Here is a 15,579-nt window from a genome sequence, read left to right on the forward strand (position 1 = left end):
AACCACATGACATGTGTGGATACTAACAGTACAGTGGGATTGACTGTGCAGGAGAGGATACGAGTCGTGGCAAAGTGCTTGAGAAGGTGAGAAGGACGTGATCCAGAGTACGAGACCAACTCAGCTTTGGGCAGAATCAAGACCCATTGCAAAGCCATCATCTTGGCACAAACGCACAACCTTCCAAAACCTTTATCCAGGTTTCCAGGCTTCACAGCACTGCCTCATCTTCTTTCGGGGGTGGGGGACACCCCCGAATGTCCTGTTTCTAGCATCTTTTCAATAAATCCTGCAGCCATGAAATTAAAAGACGCTTACACCTTGGAAGAAAAGTTATGACCAACCTAGACAGCATATTAAAAAAGCAGAGACATTACTTTGCCAACAAAGGTCCTAGTCAAAGCTATGGTTTTTTCAGTAGTCATGTATGGATGTGAGAATTAGACTATAGAGAAAGCTGAGCACCTAAAATTGATGCTTTTGAACTGTGGTGTTGGAGAAGACTCTTCAGAGTTCCTTGGACTGCAAAGAGATCCAACCAGTCCATCCTTAAAGGAAATCAGCCCTGAATATTCATTGGAAGGACTGCTGCTGATGCTGGAACTCCCAATACTTTGGCCCCCTGATGGGAAGAACTGACTCATTTGAAAAGACCCTGATATTGGGAAAGATTGAAGGCAGGAGAAGGGGACGAGAGAGGATGAGGTGGTTGGACGGCATCACCGACTCAATGGACATGAATTTGAGTAAACTCTGGGAGTTGGTGATGGACAGGGAGGCCTGGCGTGCTGCAGTCCATGGGGTCGCAAGGAGTTGGACACGGCTGAGTGACTTAACTGAACTTCAATAAATCCGGGCTATTCTCGTACCCCTGGTCGGTCCCCGTTGGTGTCTCATTTCCTAACTGCGGCTCCAGATGTGAGTTGGACGACGTGGCAGACCGGCCGGTTCCCCGACGACGACACGCACCACCAGCCTGGGGGCCCCGCTCTGGAGGCTCAGCTTCCCCACCACGGTCACAGTCCTTCTGGCGGGTTAGCGGACCACCGCCCACGTGGGTGACACCCTCCCGCTGGACTACGCTCATCCAGTCTCCCGCTCCTGCCTCGCCAGCATAGCCAGCGTCTACTGACGCCCAGCCCTCCCCACGCCCCCTTCTTCCTCCTCAGCTTCAAGCCTTGGCGTCCTACGTGGCGCTAAGGACTGCGCATGCTCAGTCTACGGGGCGCGCGCGGGGGCCGGCGGGGCGGGGCTGGGCTGGGAGAGCGCGGTGACGCCACTGCGCAGCCGCGGGTGGGCGGGACCGTGCCACGTCGGCGCGCGCCGGCCGCGCCCCCTCCCGGCGGCCGCGGTCAGCTAGCCTGTGCGCGACCCCGGAGCGCAACGCGCGCGCTTCTCGCTGTCGGCGCGCTTCCCTCCTGGCCGCCCGAGCCCGCCGCCGCCTAAGTCCGTCCGAAACCGGCTTCGCACCATGTCTTCGCCTCCCGAGGGGAAGCTGGAGACGAAAGCTGGACATCCGCCCGCCGGTACGGACGCATTCCCACTTTCTCTCCTCTCGCGGGTCCGGAGGGCGGGCTCGAACCCGCGGGCATGGGGCGCGGGGCACGCGGGGCGCCGGGCGGGGAGGCGGCGGCCCGCCGGTCCGCTCGTGCGGTCTGAGGTAGACTCAGCCCCGCGCGGGCGACACCTGTTTTCTTTACGCGAAAACATCGCAAGTCCGTGGGAGTTGCGTGCAGATTAGACTGACTTGAAAGAAGCCCAGCCGAACAATGTGTCCCCAGAAGTTTGTGCGGTGAATGCTTCCTTAGAATGCACAGATGCTTTAGAAAGGAAAACGAGGAGCCGAAACAATGACAAATCACAGAGTTCTCAGCGTCTTGGCGATGATTAATTGTAAGCTGACAGCATTACAAAAAAGAACCAAAGGAGTGGAAATCTTTTTTTTTTTTTTTTTCGTTAACCACTCAATATGACTTTTTTTCCCGCCCTCCAGTTTCTTTCTCATTCTGCTTTTCCTCAAAAGTGGTTTTGTTTTGTTTTGTTCTGCTTTTTGCTTCTATACATCCTAAACTTCTGAGACAAGGAAGTTAAATGCTGGAGTCTTTTTCTTCGAAAATGAGACTCTGAGCAGCCTTTATTTTCATATCGTCTCCTCCCCCTTTTGAGCACAGTTCCTGTTTGCTCTTTCGAATCTGCCCAAACGGGTCGATTGCTTTTTTCACCTCTCCTTTGAAATGACCATCAATCCATATGGACGGGCACTAAGGGAATCAGAGGTGACTGACTCCCAGTGGCTTCGGCGTGTGGGGTTTTTAGGGTCTTCATTCCACACGTCAGTGAAGAGTATCAATTCAGTCTGCTAGTAACAGAGGCCTGAGCCAAACATGGCTGCTTTCTGTGGAACATTTATGCCATCTTCTTGTTGAAGGAAAGATTTCCCCAATTTCTGCCTGCCGTCCCCACCATAGGGCACTAATTCTTTGTCTCTACTAATTCTTTGTCTCCACAGTGAATATAGCAGTTCCTTAACATATGTTGCATTCCAGCGTAGGTCATACTTTTCATTAGTGAAACAAGCTCTCAACAGCAAGACAGGCACCAGGAAAGAAAAATGGCTAACCGATGCATGGGGGTGGGGGTGTGAGAGGCATGGGATTGTAGAAAACAGTTCCACTGTAATGGAAAATAGATTTTGGGGACCTCTGTGTTGAATTAGTTTTAAGTTAAAAAAGAACTTCAAAGCGTTTCCTTTCATGATAACTCTGGCCTATAAGTCCTACCACTGCGGGTTCTTGCCCAGCTGCCTGATGACCTGGGCAGCCAGGCAGGAGGGAACACCTTCGTTTACACTGGTGACCCTCAGCCACACAGCCGCAGTCTGCCTGGGGCTCCCCTGTCCCCAGGGAGTGAGTAGCAGTAGAATGTCCGTGTTGGGACGATACCAAAGCAAAGTGGCAGTAATTGCATACAGAGACAGCCATATGGAGATCTTTAAGATCGGAGGAGTAAACTGTTGCTATTAACTCCCTGGGAGAAATTTCACAAAGGACTCTGAGTTTTCTCTGAATTGTAAACAGCTAAGCTGTGTGAATCACGAATTAAGTATCTTATTTATGTCCAAGGAGAAGGGAGCCAATGTATTTGTGCTGGCATAGCGGTGAACTTGAGTTCTGAGTTTGAGGCTGGTCACTTCTCTAGGGCTCGGTTTTCCTAATCTGTGAAATGGGAGGTTTGTGCCAGATGGTCCCTGAGGAGATAGCAGGGCAGAGCTTCCTTTCTGCGCTTAATGTCACCATGTATAGGATTGGAGCCCAGGGACAGTCAGTGCCTCAGGTAAACTCCTCCAGTGACTTCAGGTTAGTGACTCTTAAGGCTTTGAGAGCCCAGTCCAGCAGGAGCCACTAAGGAAGCCGTCACTGTCATCCTGGCTTTCGCAAGGGTGGTCACACTTGGCCAGAGCTGGAGGAAGGGCCTGGCATTCTGGCCCAGGGGTGCAGGTTAGAAAGAGACCTTTCGTTGGTTGCAGTGTCTTGTCTCTCAGTTAGTACCGCACAGAGACCTCTGCGTGGAAGCCTTTTCTGGCAGAAAGGTCTGGGTGGTCTTGTTTACTCCAGCATGACCAGAGAACAGACAGTTCTGCAGAGTGAATGTTAAAAGAAAAAAAAGCATCTACTGTAATAAAGGGTAATCATCACGGATAGCCCAGAACCCAGTTCCTAAGTCAAAATAACAGCCTTGAAACATTGGGAACACTTTCATTAAGTGCTTAAGTTGGATGATAAAATCTTGTGCCTAAGTCTGCAATCAAAAACAATAAAATTCTCCTCCGTGACTCTCTTCATGTTCTTTTGTGTTTTCTCATTATTGTTCTCTGAACCAGGTACGCTTCTCTGCACCCCACAACGTCTACCTGTCTGCCTGTGCCCCTTGCTTCTGGGCCTGGGTCCCGTTGATGAGCAGGGCCTGGCTCTGTGATACCTAATAAATAGCTTGTGAGTTTCTCCATATCCTCTTACTGCCTCTCACTTCCTCCCTGGCACTCGAGGCCCACAACTTCCCTCCACTGCTGAGCTGTCTCCAGCGTGTCCTGGTGGTGCAAGCGGGACTCTCAGCCAGCTTAGGCAGCAGCAGCATCATGGAAATCGTAACTCATGTTTGCCGAGTGTTACAGGGCGTGGGGTGCTTCCCGGGTGGCACTAATGGAAAAGAACCCGCCTACTAGTGAAGGAGACGTAAGAGATGCAGGTTCCATCCCTGGGTCAGGAAGATCCCCTGGAGGAGGGTATGGCAACCCACTCCTGTACTCTTGCCTGGAGAATCCCATGGATGGAGGAGCCTGACAAGCTATGGTCCAGAGGGGTGCAAAGAGTCGGATAGGACTAAGTAACTTAGTATGTGTGCATGCTTAGGGTGTGGGGTATAGGGGAGAAAAATCACTTTCCCTTTATTCTTCTAGGTTTCTGGCTGAGATCCCCCTTATGATAAAGAACAGACTAATAAAGAAAAAGAAGCAGTTCAATAACATATATCTCTCCTGTATGCATAGCAGATGCTCAAGAAAAATGAGTGACTCCCAAGCCCCACCTTAAATACTAATGATAAAACATGCCCTAAAACATGCCCTGGAGAGGAGGTTCCCCTTGTGGGAAGGAGCCAGGAAATGCCTGGTAAGCCAGGGGAAGGTCGTTATGCAGAGTAGGATTCTCCTGTGACTTAGTCATCTTTCTTTTCCTGTTAGAAAAAGAGATACTTACACGTGGAGATCTCCCTTTGGAGTGTAAAAGTTCCCAGCAAGGGTGACTTCTCTGTATCCAGCTTTTCCTTGTGTGCTGTTTCTTAAATCAACTCAAAATCATACTTGCCCAAGAGTCAGGTTTTGGGGGTGGCAGCCTGCTCCCCTTCACCAGTTAGTTCTAAGTGCTTGGCACTAATGAACAGTCACCTTGCAGTTGGGATCAAGGGGACAATGCCGTTTTTAAACCTGGCCAAGCCCTCTGGAGTGTTCCCGACACCCCCAAGTCAGTGACTTCAGGGTGGCTCCCCTGGGTGGGGGGGTGGGCGGGGCTTTGCCTCCTGGAACCTCAGCTGCTGCTGCTGAACCTCAGCAGCCCTTCTCAAAGGGGCTCCATTCTTCACCAGGTCCTCCTTCCCGGACGTGAGGTTAATGAGGCTCCTAAAGAGACTCGGAGGAAGGGGACTGTGTGCATAAATACAGAGTCCACCCACTGAGTGCTGGTGGGCACTGCCTGGCATCCTGTGATGTGCTGGTGGCTGGGTCCTCTGTAAAAGTAGCCAAGTCTTCATGATTTGAGAGCTCGCCACTGCTCTCGGCGACCAAGTATTTGTGGAGAAATGAAATGAGATTGCTGCTTTTCTGGGAATTCTTGTAAATAACAGATGAACCGAGTGAGTGAGGTTCTGTTTCATCTAATAGCAGAACTCTGATCCCCAACAGAAGGGGGGACTCGGTGACAAGCCACACTGTGACTCACTCCTGCCAGTTTCCGTGGGTTTCTGGCAGTGGTGGGAATAACGTCTCTTCATAACATACGTTTTGCCAACCCTGGTCCCCTCCCATTTCCCCAGGGGACGCAGACTGTATGTCAGGAAAGTTCTCATAAATCTAGTACGTGATGGCTTGAAGTGTTACTAATCTTGTGTGTGGTTTCCTTTCAAGAGTAGACTTTATGTCCCTTCTAGAACTGAGTCAAATGGAAATACAAACACAATTCTATTCATTATAGTGGAAAAAAGACCACTTTGTTTTTCTTTAGTAACTTCAAAATAATTCAGTTCTCTGGTCTACTGATCATTCAGGATGCATTTAAAAGGTTGTGGGTGACACTTCCCCTGAATTACCTCCCTTTGGAGGTTTCGTATTATCCAGGCCACTCTGTTGCTAGAAAGGCAAGACTGATTTGGTTTTTATTGTATTAGCCATGAAATCAAAGGTGTGCTAATCATGACCCCCAGTGTGCTCAACCCAGTCACACTGATCAGCGCTTGAAGATACAGGACAGAGGTGTCTGCCTTTGCTCCTGTGTGGGTGTGCTCTGTTGCTAAGACATGTCCGATGTCCGACTCTTTGCAACCCCGTGGACTGTAACGCGCTAGGCTCCTCTGTCTATGGAGTTTCCTAGGCAAGAATACTGGAGTGGGTTGCCATTTCTTCCTTCAGGGGATCTTCCCGACCCAGGGATAGAACCCACATCTCTTATGTCTCCTGCAATGGCAGGCAGGTTTTTTTTACCACTAGTGCCAGTTGGGAAGCTCGCCTTTGCTCCTGAGATGCCAAGTAAAAAGAGAGACCCTTTTAGTCACGGCATTTTTTTGTTTTTTTCAAGAGCTTCCAGTTGGGGTGGACCAGGCACTTCTATGACGTGTTTAAGATTTCCCCTCTGTGCTCTGAGACTTTGGCTGACCTGTGCCTCCTCCCCCTCACTTCTGTGAGTGTCCTGTTCAATTCATAAGATGCCTGCACACTCTTACTTGGTCTTGTGAATGGCCTCCCCTTCCCAGCTTCATAGACTCTTTTGTTTGTATAGGGACTATACACTTTTGTATCAGGTCCTGTATTAGTTACAGTTATATCAGCTGTATTACGTTGTATTCACTGTTGTAACAGACAGGTCCAAATCGCAGTGGCTGAACAAGTCAAGGTTTGCTTCTGTCCCAGGAGGCCCTCCAACCGGGGGAAAAATGCAGAGGGCGAGGCCCCTCCTGTCCAGTGTGTGGACTCCTCGGAGGGGACTGAGTGCAGGCTGAGGTGTGGGGGCCTGGAGATGCCACCTGCAAATGCCAGGTGTCACTGTGTTAGTTTCCCGTGGCTGCTGTAGCAAAGGACGATAAACTTTGTTGTTTAAAACAGCACCGCTCTATCGTCTTACGGTTCTGGAGGTGAGAAGTCCAAAATGAGTCTCACTGGACAGACATCAAGGCATTTGCAGGGCTGGTTCATCTGGCGGTTCCAGGGGAGAACCCCGTTTCTGCTGCTTCCACTTTCCAGACGCCCCCACGCTCCTGGGTGCACGGCCCCTTCCTCCACCGCAACAGTTGTTCCAGCCTTCCTCACAGTAGGCACGCTGATGCTCCTGTGTCACATTTCAGGTTCCCCTTGTGAACACAGTTGCCCAGCCACGTACTCTAGAATAGCCTTCTTATTTTGAGGTCAGCTGATTAACAACCTCAGTACCATCTGCAACTTTAATTCCTCCTTGCCAAGCATAGTCACAGGTGGGGGACTAGAGTGTGGCCAGCTTGGTGGGGAGGGGGACATTACCCTGCTTACCGCAGTCTATTTTCCCTGGAATCAGCCACGACCCAGGTAAATGGCCCCACTCACTGCAGGGAAGACTGGGGTTGTGGTCAGTGAACACTGTCGGGCTGCCTGTCCCCGAGAACCTCCAGGCAGGGATCTTGCTCTTCCCTGGGCTTTCTGAAACCAACCTCCCTGAACTCAGTTTCCCCTGTGTCTGCCTCTCCCACTCCTCACCTTTGGACCAGTCACTGTCTGGCAGGTCTTGGCCCCGTCACCACACGAGCTGAGCACCGAAGAATTGATGCTTTTGAACTGTGGCCCTGGAGAAGACTCTTGAGAGTCCCTTGGACTGCAAGGAGATCCAACCAGTCCATCCTAAAGGAAATCAACCCTGAATATTCATCGGAAGGACTGAAGCTGAAACTCCAATATTTTGGCCGCCTGATGGGAAGAGGTGACTTCCTGGGAAATACCCTGATGGAGGCCACGAGTTGAAGTAGCCAACAGAGGATGAGATGGTTGGATGGCATCACCGACTCAGTGGACATGAGTTTGAGTCAACTCCAGGAGATAGTGAAGGACAGGGGAGCCTGGTGTGCTGCAGTCCATGGCGCCATAGAGTCGGATAGGATTGAGCAACTGAACAACGACCAGGCACTCTGACCTCTGGGTCACAGCCGCAGGGGGATGGAGCCCACACTGCGTGGAAGACCGAAGGCCTCTCTAGTCCCAGCCCACGCGCGAGGTCTCTGAACCTCACCCCGCCTCTGGAGAGCGAGCAAGGTTCCTCCGTGTCAGTTAAGGGCCTTCCCACCCTAACACCTTTCGCCTCTGAGTGGAGAATAGCAGTTTCCCTTCTTTCATCCTCTGTTTTCTCAGAGAGGAAGCCATCAGGGGTGCAAGTTCAGCAATTTATCGGGGACTCATTTTTTCGGGCAAGCATCACCCGTTGTGGAAAGCCCCTGTGGGGACTGACTGAACGTGGCCGCGGGGCTGGGGAGCTCCCGGGGTCCCCTTAACTCAGAGCCGCTGCCCCTCTTTCTCCCACTCCTTGCGGCGCGCCCCTCGCTCAGGACGCCAGCCTCCCTGGCTGGGCGTGGCCTCTTTGCTGGCCAAGGAGCCCCTCTCCGGGTGGGGCCCCTCCTCTTCGCTGAGAATGACCATGACCGCCTCCCTGTGCCTTGGTCCCACCCACTGTCCCCATCCCAGGGCCGTCCAGTCTCGTGCCCACTTCGCTTTCCGGCCACAGCGCTGCTCTACCTGGGAGGATTTGGTTCACCCCTGATCTGCACCTTGGGCGTCTCTGGTTTGCTCGCCTTTTGTTCTCGCCGGAACAATTCTCAGAGCCCTTCCTGGCTTCTTTTTGGTGGGTTTGCTTTCCTTTGAATCACATTTCAATAGCGCTTCCCTGCAAGAGCAAAGGGAAGCCTCTGCTCGGGGGTCCTGCCCTGCTGGTCCCCGGGGCTGGCCCCTCCCTGGCTCCGGGCGCTCTTACCGTCTCAAGCCCGCTGGGGACACCCTCCTCTTCACCCTGCCTGGCCTGCTTCTGTGGGTCTTCCTGGCCTGCTGTTGAGGGGATGGAGCCGTCTGTTGGGGACCCTTTCACAGCCAGGCACCCCTGCACCTGGGGGGGTGGGGGCTGCCCCGCCCCAGGGCGCACTGTCCTCGGTTGCTTCCTCCCCTGACAAAGGCCGAGGTTTCCTCCGCCCTCTTTGCTCTGTGGGCAGGAAAAGCTGCTTCACAGAGAGCTTTCCACATCAAACGCACTTTCTTCCTGGGCAGGTTGGGCCTAGAACCTGCCCGGAGGCATCTCTCTGAGGAGCACTGATGCTCTGTTTCCTGGAATGTTCAAGCAGGAAAAGGCCTGTGGGGTGAGATTAAGGGCACCGGCTACCTCTGCTCGCTGTGGCTTCCCCTCCTCCTGGGGTTGGGGTTGGGGGGTGATCTGCACCACAGGGTTAGGGTGAGGTGGGTGGGGTGGTAACTGGCCAGTGGTTAGAACCGGGCCTGGCACGTGGCCACCCAGTGGGAAGGGTTATCCAGGGTCCTCAACTCTTCCAAAAGCTTCCTTAGATGGTGATGGGCTGAGGACAGTCCTGGAGGTGGTCAGCTGCTGGGGCGGGGAGTCCCTCACCATGGAGGGCGCACGGCTCCCTCAACGATCTGGTGTTCAGGTCCTGCCACCCCCACTTCACACAGAGGAAACTGGGAGGAGGTGGTAAGCCACCAAGGACACACACACAGAGGGCTCTGAGCGCTGGGTGCTCAGTGTTAAAACAAACCTTAATAACAAACTTAACTAGCTTAATAACAAACCTAGACAGCATATTAAAAAGCAGAGATATTACTTTGCCAGCAAAGTCAAAACTATGGTTTTTCCAGTAATTATGTATGGATGTGAGAGTTGGACCATTAAGAAAGTTGAGTGCCAAAGAATTGATGCTTTTGAACTGTTGTGTTGGAGAAACTCTTGAGAGTCCCTTGGACTGCAAGGAGATCCAACCAGTCCATCCTAAAGGAGATCAGTCCTGAATATTCATTGGAAGGACTGATGTTGAAACTGAAACGCCAATCCTTTGGCCACCAGATGTGAGGAGCTGACTCATTGGAAAAGACTCTGATGCTGGGAAAGATTGAAGGCAGGAGGAGAAGGGGATGACAGAGGATGAGATGGTTGGATGGCATCACCAGCTGGATTGACATGAGTTTAAGCAAGCTCCAGGAGTTGGTGACGGACAGGAAAACCTGGTGTGCTGTAGTCCATGGGGTTGCAAAGAGTCAAACACGACTGAGCAACTGAACTGAATGAGAGTAGCCAGGAGTTGAGCATTTGTGGGAGTCAGGCCCTGATGGAGGTGTTCCATGTGGGCTCCCTCTTCAGTCCTCAGAAAACCTCTGGGGGTAGAGCATTGCCACCCTTTCTTCACAGATGGGACCCGGAGGCAGAGTGCCAGCAGCTTGCCTGGACACTCACAGACACACAAACACATACACATGTAGAGCTGGCACTTGAACCTGGGGATCTGGCTCCCAGAATTCATAACTAAACCTTAACTTCTGCCCAGGATTCCTACCAAGAGGAAGCTTGTTATTCTTTACATTTGAAGCTCACATTTGAATAACAACCATCACAACAAAAGTCTGTTCTGGTTTTTACTACTGTCTCAGAAAAATACTTGCATTTGCAAATAATTCTGCAAAGATTTCTGCAGAAGTAACTCTTCCTTTGTTTTTCTGACCAATGAAGGGTCCTAGTGACAGTGATAAAACAATCGATAAATATATGCTGTCATATTTTTTGGCAGTCATGCAAGTTAAAATGAATCTGTCTCAGCCTTGAGTTATTATTATTGCCACTTTATTGCAGCATTAATCACCACCCATACTGTGAGAGACTGATGAAGTTAATTGTTTTTATAAACTGGATTAAATGAAGTGCTGAAATGGAGGTGTGGGTCTGGGAGTGTGTGCCTACTTCAAGAGAGGAGTGGACAGGCTCCCTGCGAGCTTCTCAAGACTTGATTATTTTGAACATCACCTTGACATTCATCATCTGTTCCTTTTGTAATGAGTTGCACACCCTTTTTACTTTTAGCCAGTTGATAGAATACACCCGGGACTTACAGTGTCAAGGTGTTTTGTCTGCCAAGTTGAAATGATTCAGAGATTATTTTTAAATGGGCATCTGTATTACTTTGTGCAGGCTGCTATAACAAAATAGCACCAACTGGGTGGTTCCATCAACGGAAATTTATTTTCTCACGGTCGTGGAGCCCAGGAGTCCAAGATCAAGGTGCCAACAGGTGTAGTTTCTCCTGAGGCCTCTCTCCTTGGTTTGCAGATGGCCACCTTCCCTCTGTGTCCTCATGTAGCCTTTCCTCTGTGCACGTGTGTCCCGGGTGTCTCTTCCTCTTCTGATAAAAAGACCAGGCCTATCAGATTCGGGCCACCCTGTGTGTGTGTGAGTGTGTGACTCTGTGTGTGTGTGAGTATAAAGTCAGTCGTGTCCGACTCTCTATGACCCCATGGGCTGTAGCCCGCCAGGCTCCTCTGTCCATGGGATTCTCCAGGCAAGAATACTGGAGTGGGTTGCCATTCCTCTCTCCAGGGGATCTTCCCAACCCAGGGATCAAACCCACGTCTCTTATGTCTTCTGTATTGGTAGGTGGATTCTTTACCACTGCACCAGCTGGGAAGCCCTAGGGCCACCCTAACAGCCTCTTTTTCACTTGGTTAGTTCTCTTTCTTTTAGCTGCACTAGGTCTTTGTTGCAGCATGCGGGCTTTCTCTAGTTGAGGGGCCTAGGCTTAGTTTTCCTGCAGCATGTGGGTTCTTAGTTCCTGAACCAGGATCAAACCCAGATCCCTTGCCTTGGAAGGCAGATTCTTAACCACTGGGCCACCAGGGAGGTCCCCTTAATCACCTCTTTAGAGGCCTGTCTCCACACCCAGTCAGGTCTAAAGTTCCAGAGATCAGGGCTTCAATGTACGAACTTGGGGAGGTCATAGTTCAACTCATAACAGCACCTTTGATCCATTTCTTATGGACATGGGATAGGATTGGGATAAGTGGGGCAGGAAAATGCTTTTTTGTTTTAATGTTTAATGGGACGATTCTAGCCTTATTGTTCAAACAAAAGCATTCATAATCTTACATTTCAAGAGAGTGGGTAAAGAATAACGTAAACATAATTGTAGAATTTTCAGTCTCCATTTCTTAAGGTTTGGCAGGCTTCATAACCCTGGAAATCTTGAGAAGCCACCTGAAAATGGTATTTTTGTTTTCTTTTTCTTCTTTAAATCTTAGCCCAAAGTGAGGGTGATCTCTAGGAGCAACACCCAAAGAAGAAACTAAATTGAGAACGGTTAGTCTGAGCCTTGGGCCCCCAAGAGGCAGGAAGTGACTTGGTGTCTCCTCTTCTTCCGATAAGAACACCAGTCGTGTTGGGCTTCCCTGGAGGCTCAGATGGTAAAGAATCTGCCTGCAATGCAGGAGACCTGGGTTCGATCCCTGGGTAGGGAAGATCCCCTGGAGAAGGAACGGCTACTCACTCCAGTATTCTGGCCTGGAGAATTCCACAGACAGAGGAGACTGGCAGGCTACAGTCCATGGGGTTGAAAAGAGTTGGACATGACCGAAGCGACTTTAACTCATGTTTAATTAGGCAACCTCCCCTCCACAACACACACACAGCCTCATTTAGCTTAAGACCCCAGCTACAAGCTGGGTGCTCAGGAGCCAAACCCGTGGAGAAAGGGTGCAGGAAAGTGTCCAGCAGCACAGTGGGTTGGTGAGGAAGCTGGTGTGTTTCAGCCTGGCCTCCAGATGGAGAACTGAGTCTCCTTGAGAATTTGTAACTGCAGATCTGCCTGTACATGGGCAGTCTGTTCAGATTTACACTTTGGTCTTTCCTGTCCTGAGAAATCAGATGTAAAAAGGATTTTCTGCTGCCCTTACCCTTGGTTTGACAGAAGCATGCATAGCATCTTTCCAAGGGGTGCTGCCTAGACCACCCCGGAGGATCCCCACAGACAGAGGCTCACTGAAGACGGTCCCCCTAAATGAGCCAGATTCAGAAAAACGAACAGTGGGGGTGAGACTCCTGATGATAAAATAGTTACATAGGACTTCCCAGGTGGAACAGTGAATAGGAACCCACCTGCCAACGCAGGGGTCACTGGTTTGATCCCTGGTCCAGGAAGATTCCACGTTCTGTGGAGCGACTGAGCCTGTGCCCCACAACTTCTGAGCCGAGCTCTGGAACCTGCGAAGAGCAACTCCTGAGCCCGTACTCCACATGAGAAGTCACCTCCGTGAGAAGCTTGTGAACCACAACTAGAGAGGTGCACAGCCCCAACTAGAGAAGCTTGTGAGCAGCAACTAAGACCCAGCACAACCAAAAGTTAAAACTAAAAAAATTAGGTATACAACCATAAGACAAGTATGCCTAGAATGATAAAATGTATAAAAGAATCAAAAACATGGGAAACAAGTAAAATGCTCTCAAATAAAGACCAGATGAATTCGAGGGGGGAAACGCTCTAGAAATGAAAAGATAAAATGATTGGAATCAAAATCAGTCAGGATAATTATTCCTACTTCAAAAAATTTCAGGATAAAATCAGATTTTTGAGAGAATTACTGGACAGGATTATACTTCTTTCTTAACAAATGGAATATCCACACTGAAAAGAAGTGTGGTGGCAGCAGGGAGAATCTCGTCCCAAACCTAGGCCAGCAGACGTGTCATTAAATGCAGTCTTTTATTTCTCATGCCTCTGCTTTACCTTCCTCTGAGCGAGTGCCTCTGGGTACCACTGGCCGTGCTGCAGCCACCAGCAGCTTTCTGAGTTCTCCCAGGGAAATTGAAAACTAATAAACCTCAAGTGTATAAGCCTCAAGGTGTCTCACATTCTCCTTCCTGTTTGCAGCATCACAAAGAAAGCAGTCCTGAGCTGTCATCAGCAGGGTCCAACTTAAATTTGGCTGTACCAACTCAATGGACATGAGTTTGAGCAAACTTCAGGAGATAGTGAAGGACAGGGAAGCCTGGCATGCTGTAGTCCATGGGGTCACAAAGAGTCAGATGAGACTCAGCAACTGAACAGCAAGAACAACTTAATTTGAAACACTGGAAGAAGTGGCCTGACCAGCTGGCTGTGCTTTGTGATCGAAGCAGGGCTGTGACAGAACGTGGAGTGGCTGTCCTGGGGCAGAGGGGGAGGGCTGTGGGTAGGTTGGGGGGTGGGTAGTGCTGGGAGCCCCACATACGAACCCTGGACAGTGAGCTCAGTTAGCAAAGTCTGCTTTCCATTAAGTGCTGGGAAGCTGCCGTGCACCTCTGTCTTAGTCTGTTTGGGCTGCTACAACTGAATACCATCGACTGGTGGCTATAAACAAAGGACATTCTGGAGGCTGGAAGTCCAGGGTCAGGCCAACAGCAGATTCAATGTCTGGTGATGTCCTGGTTCACAGACAACTATATTCTCTGTCCTCCCTGGCAGAAAGGGTGAGGGAGCTCTCAGGGGTCTCTTTAGGAGCGCGCTAATCCTGTTCATGAGGGCTCCACCCTTATGACCTAAGTGAAAAGGAAGGAAAAAAGTGAAAGCCACTCATTCATGTCTGACTCTTTGCGACCCCATGGACTGTAGCCTGCCAGGCTCCTCTGTCCATGGAATTCTCCAGGCAAGAATGCTGGAGTGGGTAGCTGTTCTCTTCTCCAGGGGATCGTCCCAACTCAGGGACTGAATGGTCTCTTGCAACAAAGGTGGATTCTTTACCATCTGAACCACCAGGGAAGCCTGATGACCTAAGCACTTTCCAAAGCCCCACCTCCAAACAGCATCACTTTGGGAGTTAGGACTTACAGCTTCTCTTCTCATCTAAACTCCTCCAATTTAGGACATGGCTCTTAACCCCTTTCTGGAGATGAAGCATTGAGACTTTGAGCAGCTGACGACTATGAGAACATGTAGCTGAGGACATGGAGGGACCTGCTGACTCTAAAACACAACGCTGTCAACTGCTGTGTGACACTGGCTATTCATATAAGGCCAGCATTTCCAAACTTTATCCCGTGGAATACAGGAGTCCGAAAGGATGATAACCAGCATTACTGGGGAAGGAGGGACATTCTGTGGTGAAATACACTTGGGAAAGACTGCACACTCTGTGCCCACGTAAAGCTTACAGTGCATGCTAAAGGCAGAATATCTGTCTTGAGGAAACCCACTTAGTTTGTTCAACCTAGCTCTTTCCACACTTACTAGATCCTAGAATCTCCGTTTTTATTGCTGCTTTTTCTCTTGCAAAACAGCATTAACGTATTAATTATTAAGGAGATACAAGTAAAACTATAATAAGATACCACACCTACTAGAACAACTATATTTACAAAGAAATGCAATAGCAAGTGTTGGTAAGCATGTGGAGAAATTGGAACCTCCACTGGTTGGAGTGTAAAACAGTGCCATGGCTTTGGAAAGCATTTGAAGATCTTTCAAGAGAGTGAATATGGGATTACTATGTCACTCAACTATTCCACTCCTACATATGTACCAAGGAAATAAGGGTATAAGTCCGTGTGGCCACACAAAACTTGTGCATACACAGTCGTTCATAATGGCTTTATTCGCAGTAGCCAAAATGGAAAAAGCACACATGGCCGTGCACAGATGAGTGCATCTTAAAGTGTGGGCTATCCATGCAGTGGTGTATTATTCAGCCATGAAAAAGAATGAAGGGACTTCCCTGTCGGTCCAGTGGTTGGGACTTTATCTTCTAAATTCAGGATGTGTGGGTTCCATCCCTGGTTGGGGAAC

At 50.1% G+C, this 15,579-nt stretch overlaps 1 protein-coding gene across 1 annotated transcript in view; it reads left to right on the forward strand.

Moving 5' to 3' along the window:
* The first annotated feature begins 1,315 nt into the window (after positions 1–1,315).
* DAP (death associated protein) overlaps positions 1,316–15,579 on the forward strand; it is a 66,845-nt gene continuing 52,581 nt past the window's right edge. The window contains exon 1 of the mRNA XM_070357716.1: positions 1,316–1,526. Coding sequence (XP_070213817.1) covers positions 1,472–1,526 — 55 coding nt within the window. The 5' untranslated portion in view covers positions 1,316–1,471. The remainder of the gene's footprint in view (positions 1,527–15,579) is intronic.

This window comes from Bos mutus, chromosome 20 (assembly GCF_027580195.1).
Source record: "Bos mutus isolate GX-2022 chromosome 20, NWIPB_WYAK_1.1, whole genome shotgun sequence".
Lineage (NCBI taxonomy): Eukaryota > Metazoa > Chordata > Mammalia > Artiodactyla > Bovidae > Bos > Bos mutus.